We start from the raw sequence: 18995 nt of genomic DNA, 5'->3' as shown, positions 1-18995 counted from the left end.
ATATGTTAATATATCAGAAAAAGAAACAATAGAGAAGTAATGTAAATATTAAAAAATTCTTATGACAACCTTATAATTAGGTAATAAATATCACCATTTTCAACTTGAAGAAACTCCTCCTGTGTTTTCAGTAGTTTCTACACTGCTCTCCTGGTTATTTTATCCCAGCTGCATCATTGTGAACCCTGACAAAATAATGATCACCGAGTTTCCTTCATATGACTAAAGTCAGAGAATCACAATCCATTTATCGGTTTAGAAATTGATGTGAAAATCTATAAAATAGCATAAAAATGTCAGGACCTAAACCTGTCTCTGAGGGCATCCATGGAGCTAAATTTCTCCACTGTAAATCGGAGAGTTTGTGAACATAGAAGCACTGCAGCACACTGCAGGGCACTCTAGATGACCACAGCCAAAAGAGCAAACAGCTCCTTTCCTTCCCAGGTTATGGGATTTGTTACAATGAAACTGTATAAAAAATTTTTTAAAAGACTCAAAAGTGTTTTAAGCAGTTCATTTTACTTAATCATGGAATAGGCACAGTGTGCACTAATACCATTTATCTGGTCTGAGATGCCTTTGGTTGTGTGCAGTCAATGAAACCACATTCCAAACTTGAAATCTAACTAAGTCAATGAAGGAGGCAGAATTATGAATGATTATTCATTCATTTATTCATTTATTTATTTCTATTGGTTATTCTAATTTATATATGACAGTAGAATCCACTTTGATATAATCCTACAAGCAAGGAATTTATATTATTCTATTTAGGAACCCACTCTTAAGGATATACATGATTAAATTATTTTAAAAAACAAACAGCATTTGTCTGTGAACTTCCATCCTTCAAGGAAGGGAAATCAATAACCTCAGAATTTTGAAAGCCCTGGAAAGTAAGTGGAACAGAATATTGTGTTCTGAGAATGAACAATCAGCTTTCCTTTAATCTTCAGATTATGCAGGGTTCTCTCCTCTACAATGTTCATATATATTCTACATTGAAGGAATCTGGACCATTATCTTAGAAAAAATATAGTATGCTAAATGGCTAATTACTTTTGGTTAATTACAATGAATTATATTTGTGAAAGGGAAAATATTTTTTATGTTGTGATTTTCTTTCCTGGGGTAGGATGCATGTTACTGTTAACATGAGTCTGTTACATTTAGTGTTCTTGATTTTTTAACACTCTTCTCTTGAGGATCCCTAGAGCAGTTTGGGCAGAGTGCCATGTGTCTATAATTATAGTAAGTAAGGGTGAGGCAGGAGGATCAGAAGTTCAAGACCAAACTCTGAAACTTATTGAGAAACTGACTCAGAATAAAATAAAAAGAACTGAGGATGTACTTCAGTGATAGGTACTTGCTTAATACATAGGAGACCCTGGAATCAGTTCTGACTTCTTAAAGCAAATTATGTACAGAAGGAGTTGAATGCTATAGAAAACAATGATGGAGGATTTCCAAGAAGATTGGGTTTGTCACAGCTATGAAATGTTATTGAAGGTGTGGGCCTCAATTCTGTATACTCAACTGTGAATGTTTGGAATAAAAGTGTTTACAGAGTCCTGGGGGCTTGCTTATGGTCTCCACTATCCCACCCTCTCTTCTACTCAAAGGGGTCCTATCCACGTGGAAGCACAAACCTAACATGCATGTAGAATGCCAACTCATGGGACTCTCAGATGATCCAGGAACTGCAGTGAGTCCTCCTAGACCATTCCTTTCATGTACCAGGTGACGGTGTGTGAACCTCCTCATAATGGTGGAGAAGGGACACTCTGGGGTCACTCCCTGCACTAATCATGGATCCTGCCTCTCTGGCTTCTCAGTTTGGCCTCACTGTTGTTAGACTGTAGAACTCGGCTGCACCATTTGCTTGCCTTGCAACTGTCTGTTCCCTGGAGGTGGAACTTGACCACTTCTTCTGTCACCCTCTGCATGTGTTCAGACTCTAACCTCAGGACTGATCTGGATACAGTGTCAGGAGCTTCCTGATGATTTTCTCATCAATACTGTGGGGGGAGGCTGACCTACACCCCTAAGTAGAAGAAGTCTCTAAATCATTTCTTGGACATTCATTTTCTCAGATTCTGCTTTCAGTATTATGATGTTTTGAGGATGGTATATTATAGAGTAATTTGGCAAATTAGATGCTCCATGCATTGAGTCTCTGAGTCCTATACCTCAAGTCTCCATTCATGTCATAGCTGACATCAGCCTTTGCCTGCAGCCCTTCAGCTTGATGGCTCCAGGAAGTGAGTTCCACAGCTGTGTCTCCTCATATGGTCTTCTGCATCAGCCTTCTCTGTGCACCCAACAGGAGATTCCAATCAGTCTTGCATTTTCTTCCTTGTAAGCAAGAAGAATCACAGATTAACCACACAGGAGCTGAAGGAGATGGGAGATAGTACAGGGGCTATTAAATATATTATTCTCTCCATATAAAGACAAACAGGACACTGTGGGCAGCCAGATGGGAGAATTCCAATATGTGACTGTTCAGCTAAGAGGAACATGAGATGTAGGTCCTTAGTTGTACTTGCAACCCCAAAAATCTCATTAAAGTGTTTCTTTCCTTTGACCTTGGTTCTACTTCTCATAGACATCTCACCCATGATCCCAGAAAATGGCTCCTCTAAATGTTACGTTCAATCCTACATGCTCATGAAGGTGGTGAGAATGGGTGGGGAAAGTAAGCTTCTTGATAATTGGGAGTCCATTTCCCAGTTATCAAAATGGCTGTGAATATGGCAGGCCAGGGGCAACATGTCCTGTGTAACTTGTTAGATCTCATCGGTATCGTCTCCCACACTGACTCTTCTTGCCATGCACTGTCATTCATAAGAGGAGAAAAGGTGTCCCTTTAAATGTGAGCTAAGCAATCTAAATGTCATATGATGGTGAAGAGGAGGAGGAAGACCTGGATGAGGATAACATCCAAATATATGATCACCTAGGAGAGACTCCTGAATGCCAGGTGCCGAGTTCTGCATTTTATGTGGAGAGTTCAAATTCATGTTCACAGTTGTCTCCAAGTACAAATGTCAGACAATTTTAATGGATAGAATGGAAAGTAGCACAGGTGTTTATGTGCCTGTATTAGGGGATTAGGTTGAATAACTGAATGTATGTTTGAATACACTGTGTACTGGAGGCACATGGCATCCTGGCAGGACAAGTCTGGCCTGTTGCCCCCTTCACAAGAAGCCATGTGCTTCTTTTCCTGTCACTTAAGGTTGAGACCCTGTCTTCTATGTACTTCCTTTTGGAATTTCCAATGGATCTGACAGATCTGTCAGTGGCACCAGCTGCACCACTTGTGGGAGAATGGCTGAGATGGGAAAGGATCTAATATCCAGTGGACACAAGTGTCCAACACAGACACTTTGTTGTTTCTCCATGCCAGGACATCCTTCAAGTTGCCACGTCCTCCTATATTCTGGCAATCAGCCCTCTCCATCCAGAGAGGAGCCACTGTTGACTGGATTTGATTACTACTTAGGAATCTGGGAAGGGTAAGGAATGTCCCAGAGCTGTGCCTGCAGCTAAGACCTCTGGACTCTGCTGAAAGCACACTGACTTTTGGACAACAGTGAAAAAGGCGAGTGCATCACATGCAGAGACTCATGCTTTACTTTTGGCTGATCTTGGCTGGACTCATTCCTTCCTGACCAAAGGGCAGGTTATCAGTGTCTCTAATATCAGCAATGTCATCCAAGATGATTTTTAGTTGATACAATGGTGTTGAAACCAGATTAAACAGAAAACATTTGCTCCCTGTGTGAATGATCTATAAGGAAGGCATAAAAAGTGGGTAAAGGCAAGACAGATAGTTATTATAAATATGGAAAAGCTAATCTTCATACTAATAAACAGGAATAACTGTGTCTGAAGTTACTCTTTATCTATTTTTGTAATACTATATTTTCATACTCCCCTTATGTATGTAATACCACATATTTGGTTAAAATGACCATCTTCCTTTCATTCGTGAAACCACAGGGCTCATACCATTTTAGGTACAGAGAGATAAAAATTAAAAGAGTGGTAAGCATGGAATAGACCAATGCTCTGTGTACAGGTGCTGGCCATGCTCAGTGGGGTTTTAATACCCTGGTGCTCTCTGCTCTGTTCCTTCATCCTACTCAGGAATGTCCCACAGAGCCAGAGACAGGACAGAGCAGCTCTTGTTTGTGCCTCTGTCATGGACACGTGAGCAACATAATAACTCTTAACAGTCAGTTACACAGAAACAATGGCAGAGAAGTCCAAGAGCCTAGGAGAAGAAGGTGGGATCAGAGGGAAGTTTCAGAGACCTTAGAGCTTGGTCTGAGGCACACTTTAGAGTTTCACATGATTCCAGTGTTGCAGAGTCCTTTGAAAATCACCTGGATCAGTAGACCCAATATTTCTAAATGACTGAATACTGAACTGAAAACATGTTCATGACCAAATAAGTGTCACTGAAGCATAGACTTTCAATGGTTCACATAGTGAATTTTTAGTTTATATTTTAACCAAATAATACTGGACCTTAAAAGCTGATATATCTTTAAAAAACAAGAAGCAAGAGGAGTAAATTGATTCCAGAAGATTTCTCCCAATTACAGCGAGGGTCCAAATCTTGAGTGGACCTTCATTGTCATTTCTTCATCTTCCTGCATTAATGTTGAGAAGCCCTAGAGAAGAGCATCACATGGACCAATTAGTCTAATTATGAGCTCTGTGTATTGAGCTTCAAAGATCATATATGAGTCCACAGTCAACCTGGCCTGCAGCCCTGTAGTGGATGGTTCTTGTCCAGTGAACTGTGTGGCTGCGTCTTCTGCTGTGGTTCTGCATCAGGAAGCACCTAGCTGATGGCATATTTTTAGAAATGCTGGCCGCAGAGTCTGAGCCTTTGTTGGCCACCAGGTATGGGTGGGTTTTTGGATGTTAACTTCTTTGTCATGACCAAGCAGAGAAGCAGCCTAATCCTCTAAGTTCACAGGGAGCCTTGAGATCCAGCAAGAGAGACTGAAGGTATTTTTTCTGTATTACTAGTGCAAATATCAAAGTTTGAATGTGTAGGTGGGAGGGTTTCAGTATGTTAGTTTTCATGTATAGTGTTTGTGAAATTTTTGTTTTCTTTTTTGCTGGGCTATAATATATTATATTTGAAATGTGTTTTCCACACAAACTGTTCTATTTCCTATAACAATTTCACCTACAACAGCACAAAATTGGTCCTTCACAAGTGTTTCCTAAGCTCTGTGAAAGCACAATGATGCCGGTGATAAGGATGATGAGGAACGTAACAGAAATCAAAGCACCATGAACTGAGGTGCAGGGCTTCCAGGCTCAGGTGCTGAGCAATGAGTTGGAGGCCATTTGTCTCATTTCATGCACATCACCCTGCCCTAGTTGTATGCACACCCTATTTTTTATTGCTTTACAGTAAGCAGGGGAGAATATTATCCTATGTAATTCCTACTCCTTTGTTAGGTAACCTTACTTGCATTGGTCTCTTTGACCATGGACACTGGGCATCATGTAGGAGAATACTTGCAGGTTGTCTCACCAACAATCCCACCAGTCATATCTCTTACTGGTCACTGCAAAAAGAGAGCTTTGCCCACTTTGCTCTTCCATGTGGGATTCCTGGGGTTCACAGGGCAGAGAAGTGGGGGTGCCTGCTGCATTCACTGTGGAAGAATAGCCACATGTCACAGGAGAGATGACAGTAGGGGAGGCTGATGATCATTCAGCACAGATCTGTTGTTTGGCTCCACCCAGAACCTCCTTGTGCTCACCAGGTGCTCCTACATGCTTGAAAACAGCCCTCTCAAACTCCTGACCCTGCTGGATTTTGTGGAGAGTGGAATCTCTGTATAGTGAATGTGACCTTCATGAGACAGAGAGCCCTGGATGTAAGAAAACAAAAAGCGTCAGTGGGTAGAGGGGCAATCTCACACACACCATCACAGCTTGTATGTGATATCCTTTGGTGTATAATGCCTGGGAGGGACAGAAACTAAAGTCATCTCCAGGTTTGTTGGCAGCCTCTGCAATGCGATTTCAAAGAAGCCTAAAGAGAAGGATGCAAAGGGCCCTCTCCATTGAATGTCAATATGCCTAATGTACCATTAGGACACTTAAGGAGCCTCTGTGTACAACTGTCAGTGAGGAACTCACTTAAAGTTGATGGTGTTGTGATAATGATAAGGAGACAGGCCAGGCTGCACAATATCCTGTTCTCAGAACCCCTGAATGCATCCTGGTAGGAAAAGGATCAAGGCAAAGTTTTTGAATATGACAGATTGCCTGTTCCCTCCTCTGGGATGAAATTTGTGGCTACATTAAATACTGAGAGAAACTTCTCATCCCCAAGAGCAGCCAGTACACTTGGACCTGCTGCCAGTACACGCTCTGTGATTCCAGCTACACTTGCCAACCAGAGAAAGGAAACCAGGCCTGTTGAGCTGAGGTCTGCTGCAACATGCTCCCTGCCTTAGCATGCTTCATCCAGTCACCCACCCCCTGCCAGAAAGGCCCTCTGGGCTGCCTTGATGCTAAATATCCTTACGTGCTCCAGCCCCATCTGACAGGTAACAAATATTTTGTGTCACTTATTCCAACCTTTGCCCTCTCTGCACAGGAAGCATCGTGGAAATGACTCCTGCCCACTTTTCCATAGAAATGGAAGGTGGAAATTGACACTGAGGAAAAGTAACAGTGGTCCACTTCCTGCTTTGAATATAGCCCTTGGTGCCCTGCCCCCGAGGCTGATTTGAAAACAGATTTATTTTTTCTCTTCTGCTTCTCCCTTTCCCTAACCTCAGAGGAAGCAGGATTTTACCTTCATCCCCATCCTTGACTGAGTTCTGGGTCCTTGAGCACAGCCACTTCCCACAGCAGTGAGGTAATGCAGACTTCTGGGTGGTGCCAAAAATGTAAGAAATGGCTATATCCCAACCTAACAAGTGAATTCCAACCTCAGGCCTCAAAGCACAGGTGGAATGTAGATTTTGAATCCTTTCTTTAAAATCCCTCTATTCCTCCCTGATAGCTCAGGGACAAACAAACTCTGCGTTTGACCTTTGCTAGCAAAAAATGAAAAAAAAGTTTTTTTAAGTGGTGATAAAATGGATTATGGAACCAGCCAAGATACCCATCATCAGATGAATGGATTAATAAAGTGTGGTATGTATCCCAGTGGACTTTTACTTAGTCTTAAAGAAGAATGAAATTATGGCATTTGCTGGTAAATTGATGAAGAGGGATAACATCATGCTACGTGAAATAGTCCAAGTAAGAAAAGCAAGACTCAAATGTTTTCTCTAAGTTGGTAAGCCAGAGCAAAGTAAGGGGGGAGAATAGAAAGGGGATTAGATACCATAAAATATAGGGAAGATCAGGGGGTAGAAGAAGGAGGTCAAGAGGGAAGGAGGAAGGAGGGAAATGGGGAGGAAAGGTGGAAAGAATCTAACAAAATCACAGTGTGTGCATAGATAAAAGTACCACAGAAATTTCCATGTTTTGTATATGGAGAAAGCACCAATAAATCATAATCAATAAGTGAGCCAAAGGAAGATCAGTAGAGTAGAGGGAGGGGATTAGAAGGAGGGAGCATGGGAGGCCTAAGGGGAAAGATGTGGCCTGAAAAGGAGTGAATCAAATTCCATGGGCATATGACTATGCTGAGATGAACACAACCACTAGGTATGAATATAATGCTCTTCAAAGGTCAAAGGGATGTTAGCATGGTGGAGCAAAGCTTATAGGGGAGTGAGGATGGGAGGGAAGCGGGAAATAGGAGAAAATTATAAAGGTCAAGTTATGTCATTGTATAATGTGCAGGTGTGAATATGTAACAATAAATCTCATCATAATGCACAATTATAATAGACCAATAATTATGAGAAAACAGAAAAAAATGAACCCAACTAATAAGTATAACCGTAATGACTGCTTTTTAAAACTGAGAAATAAATGTAGCTTTTAGTAGTGAATTTGGACAAGGAATGTTCTTTGGAAATCAAACACCTATTCCCTGCCAAAATATGATACAGAAACTCTTATTCGTGTGACATGGATTGGGAAAAACAGTTTTGAAATGATTGTCATATTAAAATCTTACTGTTTAAATGTTGTTTTTCTTCAGGTAATTCTTTGCATACGATAAAGACTTTGAGGTAGAGAAATGTTCTTTAGATTAATTAAAACTAGGTTAAATTACAGCCTCAGATTAATAAAAACTAGTCCATTTCAGGGGCACAGGGTCTTGTGTTGTGGACTACTTAGATGAGATTTGCGTACTCTTTAGGTAAATTTTTATGGAATCCTTTATGAGAGCATAAATGAATATTCACAGGGAAGCATCAACAGAAAACCACACCTCCCTTTTATGAAGTAGGTGTTCTTGAAGGACAGCTTTGCAGGAGAGTGAAATCAGCAAAGATAGTAATGTCACAAGAGAAGAGATGTTTCTGGAGAAGGGTCTAAGGAGTTCCCAGAGGAGAGGGGGAGCTCAACTCTGGACCAATGGGGTTGTTGGCATATGAGACTGAGATGAATTTCAGCATGAGCCAGACAAAGGGATAGACAGAGGTTTATTTAAGAATGTAGGTACACATTCAAGGGAGAATGTGGGTGGTCTTGAGGGTGAGAAGCAGTGGTGTCTTGGGCTGGGGGTCCATGTTTGTAGAAGAGCTGTATCAGGGGGCAATCTGGAGGTGGGGCCAGGATGGAGTTGCTTTTCACACCAGGTTTCCCTGCACTTGTGTATTTCCCCCATTTTACAGGGGCATGAGCCAAGATTATGAGGAAGGGCACCTGGCTCCAGATTTACAAGAATGTTTTCTTCATCTCAAAGGCTTGTGGATGTTTCCTTTAATATTCAATATATCCCACCTTATCCAAAATTCCTATCTTAAAAAGAACTCAAATTTCTCAGGTAATTGTTGAAATCTCTCTAGCCATATTAGTTTTGAGATCAGTATTATCAAATCCATGTGCTTTAATATAGGTGGTGGGTATTACTGAATTAAGAGAAGGTAATGTATCATGGAACATGGTGTAAGTGGCGGGATGTTGGCAGACAGTGTTTTCCAGCTCTGGTGTAAGAAGAGACTACTGAAAAATCCACATGAAGGTACGATGATGATTAACCTGTGTTGACCTGATGTCAGGGTATATGAACATCCTAAAATACCCACAGGTGACTTTAACAATAAGTGAGCCAGAACCACTAGTTAGGTAGCTGAAAAATTTTTAAAGATGATTTCTTATAACAAGAACCCCAGGTAGGTCATTATTACACTGTATTTAGACAATTCGCTCACAGTGAAAATTTACAAATAAGGAAGTAAGTACTGTTGTGTAGCTTAAGTGATTGAAAAGCAATCCAGCTGTCAGGCATGCCTGACCAGACAGTCCATGATATGGAATTAAAGTGAATGGAGATTAATGCTGAGCTTTGGGGCTTTAATTGGTTTTAAAATCTTAAACTTATGGACTGAGATCATAAAACCATGGGGCAGTTCCATGAGGTCAACAGGAGGACAGAATCAAGAAGAAGGAAAAAAGAAAGGGGTTGTTGTATATCCCAGTTATTCTGCTGATGTTGTGTGGATTGATGCAAAGAAATCTGCATAAAAATAAACTATTCGACATGTTTCTTATCAGTTATGAATTTTATATCATCTACTTTGGCCACATTTGCAATCAGTTTTACCATTGATTTTGTGCATTTAACTCAATCATATTTATTGGAACTTGAAATGTGCCAATGAGAAGGATATTTTTATTATATTACATAACCTTTAATGGGCAAGCTTAAATTTACAGAGGAGGCAAATGAGAAAATAGAAGAACCATAAAACCCTTGAAGGTAACTGGCTCTAACCATGCTTTCTGACTGTGAGCTGTTACTCTCAACTTAGTTGTCAGAGATTGGAGTCCAGGTGGTGTCTTAAATGGAATAAGTAAAAGAAATTTGCCTCAATTTATTAGAACAAAGCAAGGTAAATTGAACTCCTTCTTAATGAACTTTTATAAAGACTCTTTTTTCTTTTTCTTCATCCAACTTCTCTTAATTGAAGTAAAACATGCATAACACATGTGCATCATCTTAATCATTTGGGGTATAGTTTGCTAATGTTAAGTGCACTCACATTGGTATGCAACCAATCTTCAAAACTGAAACTCTATATTCATTAAGCAGCAACTCCCTGTTCTATTTTTCCGTGGCAACCACTTTTCTAATGGTTGTTCTAATTCTTTACGAAATTGTCTACTTTATTTCATATGCATTGAGTTATATAGTATTAACCTTTTTACATTGACTTATTTAGCCTAAATTTCTCATTTAGCTATACCCCTGTTGTAACATGTCAGAATTTCCTTTCTTTTGAAGATGGACTGATATTCCACTAAACACAAACACACACACACACACACACACACACACACACACACACACACATGCCACAGTTTCTCTGTTCACTTGCTGATGAACACTTACGTGGCTTCTAACTTTTGGCTATTGTTAGTAATGCAGCTATGAACATGGGTGTACCTATATCCCTTTGATATCTGTTTTCAATTCCTTTGGGCATATTATATTTATTTGAGAAACTACCATAATATTTTCCACAGTGATTGTACCATTTTACTGTTTTACAAAGTGTGCAATGTTTCTCAGTAATCCACAACTTTCCAACAGTTGCTGTTTTGTTTAATCTTCCTTTCCTTAATAGCAATTATCCTGATAGGAATGATAGAATATCATTTACTCGTTTACTTAATGGGAAAGTTATTACTCCCCCCCAATATCCATCAAAAATTATGCTATATTAAAATGGAATCATGAACTTCTCTCTTCTGCTCCTTGGCTTCTAAATTTGCTCAGTTCAATGTCTCCAAAAAAGGTGTGGAAAGGGGCGTGAGTGATGGAGAAAGTGAGAGTGTGTAAGTTTGGGAGTGGTACTACTGAGAACTATGCTCAGGGCATGTGTAAATCCAGGGTGAGCAGCTTCCTTGTGCACACTTCAACTTGAATACACACAGAGTGAGGGGGGCCTGCTGATGTATTTCTTTTTTCATTTTTCTTACCCTTTTGCTTTTTCAAAGATGTCCATCCAATATAGACATACAAAATTCAACAGACATATCAGAATTCCATCTCCTGGGACTCTCAGAGGATCCAGACCTGCAGCTCATCCTCTTTGGACTGTTCCTGTCCATATACCTGGTCACAGTGCTTGGGAACCTGCTCATCCTCCTGGCTGTCAGCTCTGACTCCCACCTCCACACTCCCATGTACTTCTTCCTCTCCAACCTGTCCTTGGCTGATATTGGTTTCATCTCCACCACGGTCCCAAAGATGCTCATGAACATTCAGACTCACAGCAGTGTCATCTCCTATGTAGGCTGCCTGACTCAGATGTCTACTTTTATCATTTTTGGGTGTATGGATTATGTGCTTCTGACTGTGATGGCCTATGACCGATTTGTAGCCATCTGTCACCCCCTGCATTATTTGGTCATTATGAACCCTCGTAAATGTGGTTTCTTAATTTTGGTGTCATTCTTCTTTAGCCTTTTGGAATCCCAGGTGCACATTTTCATGATTTTCCAAATCACCAACTTCAAGGATGTGGAAATTTCCAGTTTCTTTTGTGACCCTTCTCAACTTCTGAACCTTTCCTGTGCTGACATCTTATCTAATATCATTGTCCAGTATGTTCTGGGAGCCTTTTACGGTGTTCTCCCCTTCTCAGGAATCCTTCTCTCTTACTATAAAATTGTTTCCTCCATTCTGAGGATCCCATCCTCAGGTGGGAAGTACAAAGCCTTCTCCACCTGTGGGTCTCATCTGGCAGTTGTTTGCTTATTTTTAGGGACAGGCTTTGAGGTGTACCTTGGATCAACTGTGTCACATTCTCTCAGAAAGCGTGCAGTGGTTTCAGTGATGTACACTGTGGTCACTCCCATGCTGAACCCCTTCATCTACAGCCTGAGGAACAGGGACATTAAAGGTGCCCTGAGGAGGCTGCACAGCAGAAATGTTTAACATTTGCACACTTAGTAGCCAGTTGCAACATGTGTTAGAAAACGTATTAAACCTAAATATCCAGTTGTGTTAATTTGCTCATTCAGTGATATTAATGGCTTTAATTTCTCACACTTGTGGAATGACTATAGCTAGTGTGGGTAAGAATGGGAATATTTTACATTTGAAACAAAGTGTGACTTTGTTTTTTTTTTTATTGTAAACAAATGGGATACATGTTGTTTCTCTGTTTGTACATGGCGTAAAGGCATACCATTTGTGTAATCATCAATTTACATAGAGTAATGTTGTTTGATTCATTCTGTTATTTTTTCCCTTCCCCCCACCCCTCCCACCCCTCTTTACCCTCTATACAGTACTTCCTTCCTCCATACTTGCCCCCTTCCCTAACCCTAACTCTAACCCTAACACTAACCCTTCCCTTCCCCGCATTATGTGTCATCCTCCACTTATTAGTGATATCATTCGTCCTTTGGCTTTTCGAGATTGGCTTATCTCACTTAGCATGATATTCTCCAATTTCATCCATTTGCCTGCAAATGCCATAATTTTATCATTCTTTATATCTGAGTAATATTCCATTGTATATATATACCATAGTTTCTTTATCCACTCATCAATTGAAGGGCATCTAGGTTGGTTCCACAGTCTGGCTATTGTGAATTGAGCAGCTATGAACATTGATGTGGCTGTATCTCTGTAGTATGCAGATTTTAAGTCCTTTGGGTATAGGCCAAGGAGTGGGATAGCTGACTTTGGATAAAAAAAATTGTAGAGTTGAATGAACATGATTGTGTCTTAAGAATATCCACTTGATTAATGCTGCTGATCTACAAAATTGAGAATTGTGAAAATTATAACTTTTGAACTTCAGTTTTTTGTTTTTGGAACAATAAACGTAGGAGTGTAATATCAATAGTGAAAATTCATAAATTGTAGAAGTCAACCAACAAACCTACCCCCACATATTACATAGTGATTCTCACTTATGCAAAATGGAAAGAGGCACAAGAATGTTGAATAGATTGTCATAATACAAACCTTGCTAGTTTAATGACGTCTTTCTCAGGGAATTCTGTGCATTGGTTAAAACATTAGAAACAATTGTTTGTATTTCACAGATACACTGAAAAACACTTGTTGTTGTCAAGTAGTACATTATATTGTTTACTATTTAGATGAGGTTTAGGTTGTTTTTGTAAGTTCTTGAGAAAAGAGTTTATGTATATATAAATCAATTCTACCTGCCAACATAGAAAAGTCTATCTGCCAAATTTATAACACTAGTTGGCTTTTGGTGAGAGATCTGCAGGAGAATGGAATCACACTGTGTTATTAAGAAGTCAAATTTCAATGTGATTATGCAAATGTAGACACAGTTTTAGTTATGAAGCAAATATCACTAAGCGATATTTTTGTATGTTTTTATTTTCTTTTTTCTTTTTTTCATTTTTATTTTAAACAAATGTGATACATCTTGTTTCTCTGTTTGTACATGAAGTAGAGGCATACCATTTGTGTAATCATACATTTACCTAGAGTAATAGTTTTGATTCGATCTTTTTTTCTCCCCCACCCCTCCCACCCCTCTTATCCCTCTATATGGTCCCTCCTTCCTCCATTATTGCCCCCATCCCACCCCCCACTATATGTCATCATCTGCTTACAGGGAGATCATTTGTCCTTTGGTTTTGTGAGATTGGTTTATCTCATTTAGCCTGATATTCTCCAATTTCATCCATTTGTATACAAATGCCATAATTTTATAATTTTATATGACTAAGTAATATTTCATTGTATATATATATACCATAGTTTCTTTTCCATTCATCAACTGAAGGGCATCTAGGTTGGCACAGTGTACACTAATACCATATATCTGGACTGAGATGCCATTGATTATGTGCAGTCAGTTAAACCACATTCCAAATTTGAAATCTACCTAAGTCAAGGAAGGGGGCAGAATTATGAATGATTATTTATTTATTTATTCATGTCTATTGGTTCTTCTTATTTATATATGACAGTAGAATCCACTTTGGTATAATCCTACAAGCAAGGAATTTATCTTATTCTATTTCGGACTCCACTCTTAAGGATATACATGATTAAATTATTTTAAAAAGACAAACAGTGTTCATCTGAGAACTTCCATCCTTGAAAGAAGGGAAATCAATAACCTCAGAATTTTGAAACCCCTGGAAAATAAGTGAAACAGAACATTGTGTCCTGAGAATAAAAAATCAGCTTTTGTTTAATCTTCAGATTATGCAGGGTTCTCTCTTCTACAATGTTAATATACATTCTATATTGAAGGAATGTGGCCAATTATTGTAGAAAAAAATATAGTGTGTTAAGTGGCTTATTACTTTTGGTTAGTTACAATAAATACTATTTGTGAAAAGGAAAAGATATTTCTTATGTTGTGATTTTTCGTTCCTGGGATAGGATGCATGTTAGTGTTATAATGAGTCTGTTACATTTATTGTTCTTGGTCTTTTAACACTCTTCTCTTGAGGATCCCTAGAGTAGGTTGGACAGAGTGGCATGTGTCTATAATCACAGTTAGTAAGGGTGAGGCAGGAGGATCAGAAGTTCAAGACCAGACTCTGAAACTTATTGAGAAACTGACTCAGAATAAAATAAAAAGAACTGAGGATGTACTTCAGTGATAGGTACTTGCTTAATACATAGGAGACCCTGGAATCAGTTCTGACTTCTTAAAACAAATTATGTACAGAAGGATTTGAATGCTATAGAAAACAATAATGGAGGATTTCCAAGAAGATTGGGTTTGTCACAGCTATGAAATGTTATTGAAGGTGTGGGCCTCAAGTCTGGATACTCAACTGTGAATGTTTGGAATAAAAGTGTTCACAGAGTCCTGGGGGCTTGCTTGTGGTCTCCATTATCCCAACCTCTCTTTTACTCAAAGGCGTCCTATCCATGTGGAAGCACAAACCTAACATGCATGTAGAATGCATCTCATGGGATTCTCAAATGATCCAGGAGCTGTACGAGTCCTCCTAGACTGTTGCTCTCATGTACCAGGGGACGGTGTGTGAACCTTCTCATAATGGTGGAGAAGGGACACTCTGGGGTCACTCCCTGCACTAATCATGGACCCTGCCTCTCTGGCTCCTTAGTTTGGCCTCACTGTTGTTAGACTGTAGGACTCGGCTGCACCATTTGCTTGCCTTGCAACTGTCTGCTTCCTGGAGGTGGAACTTGACCACCTCTTCTGTCACCCTCCCCATGTGTTCAGACTCTAACCTCAGGACTGATCTGGATACAGTGTCAGGAGCTTCCTGATGATTTTCTTATCATTACTGTGGGGGGAGTCTGACCTACACTCCTAAGTACAGGAAGTTTCTAAATCATTTCTTGGACATTTATTTTCTCACATACTGCTTTCAGAAGTATTATGAAGTCCTTTGAGTATGGTATATTATAGAGTAATTTGACAAATTAGGAGCTCCATGCATTGAGTCTCTGAGTCCTATACCTCAAGTCTCCATTCATGTTATAGCTGACATCAACCTTTGCCTGCAGCCCTTCAGCTTGATGGCTCCAGGCAGTGGGATCCACAGCTGTGTCTCCTCCTGTGATCTTCTACATCAGACTACTCTGTGCACACAGCAGGGGATTCACATAAGTCTTGCATTTTCTTGCTTGTAACCAAGAAGAGTCACAGATTAACCACACAGGAGCTGAAGGAGATGGAGGATAGTACAGGGGCTATTAAATGTACTATTCTCTACACATGAAGACAAACAGGACACTGTGGGCAGCCAGTTGGGAGGATCCCAATATGTGACATTTCAGCTAAGAGAAATATGAGATGTAGGTCCTTAGTTGTACTTGCAACCCCAAAAATCTCATTAAAACTCTTTCTTTCCTTTGACCTTGGATCTACTTCTCATAGACATCTCACCCATGATCCCAGAAGATGTCTCCCTCTAAATGTTATGTTGCAATCCTACAGGCTCATGAAGGTGGTGAGAAGAATGGGTGGGGAAGACAGCCTCTTGATAATTTGGAGCCCATTTCCCAGTTATCAAAATGGCTCTGAATATGCCAGGCCAGGGGCAATGTGACCTGTATAACTTGTTGGATCTCATCAGCATAGTCTTCCTCAATTCATAAGCTACCAATTCATCATTATTTACAGAAAAAGGAGGAAGATAGCATTTGGATGTAATTTGTATGAGTTGTTAGGTAGAAAAGGGTGGTGTCATGGTTGAAATGGTTCATCTGATGATAGACACAGTGTATTTTATCAGAAGAATTTAAGCATGTTGTGTTGGTGACAGTGCCGCCAGGAATTTCATGTCTGTTTCTCCAGGCAGAGATTCCAGGTGTGAGCAGTGGAAGGCATCTGCTGGATGTACCAGTGGAATCCATCCAGGGACCACAGGGAAATATCAGAAAATATGTAGAGGATAACTTCACACAAACCACTTTCTTGCCCCAGACAGATGCATTCCTGTAGCTGCACATCCCTCTCCCATTCTTGTGACAGACTTCTCAATCTCAAAAGGAGAAATAATATCAAGTCTTTGATTTCATTCCAGCTAAGGAAACTGGAAAGTGAATATTTCAGGTGTCCCTGTGGGTGAGACCTCTAAATTTCTGCTTAAAACTTACTAAAGGAAGTAAGGACACAGGTCTACCCACCTGGGAGCCTAAGGACTCAGTGCTTGTGCCCTTGGTGAGCTCAGCAACCACACCCATACAGACTACCGCTCCCCATTTACCAACTCATTTGTAAACCTGTGCAGCCATCTTGGTTTATCCCCAACAAGTAAGCTGCCATCATTAGGTGGGGAAGGTACCTGCCTGAGACACCTACTAGAGATTCATGGTAAGGTGAGGTATCGAAAAACTTCAGGGACACCCTAAACCTGTAGGAAGAAAACTGCTATTACTGTGATCCACACTGCTGGTGGGGAAGATACATGAACAAGCTGAAAAAACAGGGAAGAATGTGCCCAAACCAAGCCAAGATGCTATATTAATAGAATTCAATGACAGCAGAGTAGAAGAAATGTCAGAAAAGGATTTTAGAATGTACTGAATTAAAATGATCCTCAAAGTAAAGGATGAGATAAGACAGCATATGCAGGCAACCACTGATCAGTCTAATAAACAGTTAAAGGAGCAAATGCAGAAAACAAAAGATTAATTCAAATAAAGAGAATTTGTGAAAAAAAAATTTTGAAATGAAGGAAACAATAAACCAAATTAAAAACTCAATATAATGTATCACCAACAGACTAGATCACTTGTAAGACAGAATATCAGAGAAGGAAGACAAAATATTTAATCTTGAATATAAAGTTGACAAACAGAGAAGATGGTAAGAATTCATGAACAGAACCTCCAAGAATTATGGAATAGCATGAAAAGAACAAATTTAAGACTATTAGAATTGAGGAAGTCACAGAGAAACAAACCAGATGAATGAACAATCTATTCAATGAAATAATATCAGAAAATTTCCAAACTTGAAGAATGAAGTGGAAAATAAAATACGAGAGGCTTACAGGACACCAAATGTATTAAATTACAACAGATCCACACAAAGGCACATTAAAATGAAAATTCCCAAACTACACAATAAAGATAGAATTTTAAAGACTGCAAGAGAAAAGCATCAGATTACATGTAGATGTAACCAATACAGATATCAACAGATTTTTCAGACCAGACCCTAAAATCTAGGATGACAGGGAACAATCTATTTCTAGCTCTGGAAGAACATAGATGCCAACCAAGAATCATACCCAACAAAACTAATCTTCAGATTTGATGGTGAAATAAAATCCTTCCATGATAAACAAAGTTAAAGTATTATCTACAAATAGAAAGCCTGTACTACAGAACAGTCTCAGCAAAATATTCCATGAGGAAGAAATGAAAATCAACAGTGTATGTCAGTCAAGCGAGGAATACCCTAAAGGTAAAGCCAATCAAAGGAGAAATGAAGTTAAGTTAAAAACCAAATGTAAGCCAAAATGACCAGGGATACAAATTCAATCTCAATAATAACCCTGAATATTAGTGGTCTAAACTCATTAATCAAAAGATATGGACTGGGAGATTAGTTTTTATTAAAAAACCCAAGTATATGTTGCCTAAGAGACTGACCTCATTAAAAAGAGACTGAATGTAAAAGGATGGGTAAAAACATGACATGCACACAGACTCAGTAAAAAAACAGGGGTTTCCATCCTCATATGAGATAAAGTGGACTTCAAGACAAATTTAGTAAGAAAAGATAAGGAAGGACATTTCATACTGTTTAAGGGAACCATAAATCCAGAAGACATAAAGATCGTAAATACTTTTGCCCCAAACAATGGCACATCCATGTATGTCAAACATATTCTCAATTCCTGGAACCAAATAGATCAGAACACAGTGCTGCTGGGTGACTTTAACACACCTCTCTCACCACTGGATATATCTTCCAAACAAATACTGAACAATGTAATCATAGAACTCAACAATACAATCAATAAATTAGACTTCACACATATATATATATATATACATATAGAATATTCCATCCATCAATAAGCAAATGCATTTTTTCTCAGCAGCACTTGAATCCTTCTGTAAAACACACCATATGTTATGCCACAAAACAACTCTTAATAAATACAATAAACCATAAATACAAAAAAACACACATACTACCTTGTATTCTATTAGATCATAAAGGAATGAAATTAGAAATCTATGACCGGTTTATGGCCATTGGTCACCTGCTGCTTTATCCAGTCATTATGAACCCTCTACTCTGTGGCTACTTGGTTAGGGTGTCATTTTGCTGAGTTTTTTGGACACTCAGTTGCACAAATTGATTATCTTTCAAATTACCAGCTTCAAGGATGGGAAGCTTCTTCTGTGACCCTTCTCAACTCCT

General features: G+C 39.3%; 2 protein-coding genes across 3 annotated transcripts in view; both read left to right on the top strand.

The window, feature by feature from the left end:
- Positions 1-2909: 2909 nt before the first annotated feature.
- LOC306646104 (olfactory receptor 7D4-like) overlaps positions 2910-18995 on the top strand; it is a gene marked incomplete at its 5' end in the record, with an annotated part of 93264 nt that continues 77178 nt past the window's right edge. For both annotated transcript variants that reach the window (XM_079114573.1, XM_079114571.1), the window contains one exon: positions 2910-5031. The remainder of the gene's footprint in view (positions 5032-18995) is intronic.
- Positions 11099-12198, top strand: LOC306646393 (olfactory receptor 7E24-like; the record flags this gene model as incomplete). The annotated part of the gene is made up of 1 exon (XM_079115040.1): positions 11099-12198. A coding segment is annotated over one exon (966 nt), but the record flags the coding sequence as incomplete, so codon positions are not given.

Source organism: Sciurus vulgaris, assembly GCF_902686455.1.
Source record: "Sciurus vulgaris genome assembly, chromosome: 16".
NCBI lineage: Eukaryota > Metazoa > Chordata > Mammalia > Rodentia > Sciuridae > Sciurus > Sciurus vulgaris.
Note: the sequence above shows the minus strand (reverse complement) of the source record. Positions and strands in the feature narration are given on the sequence as shown.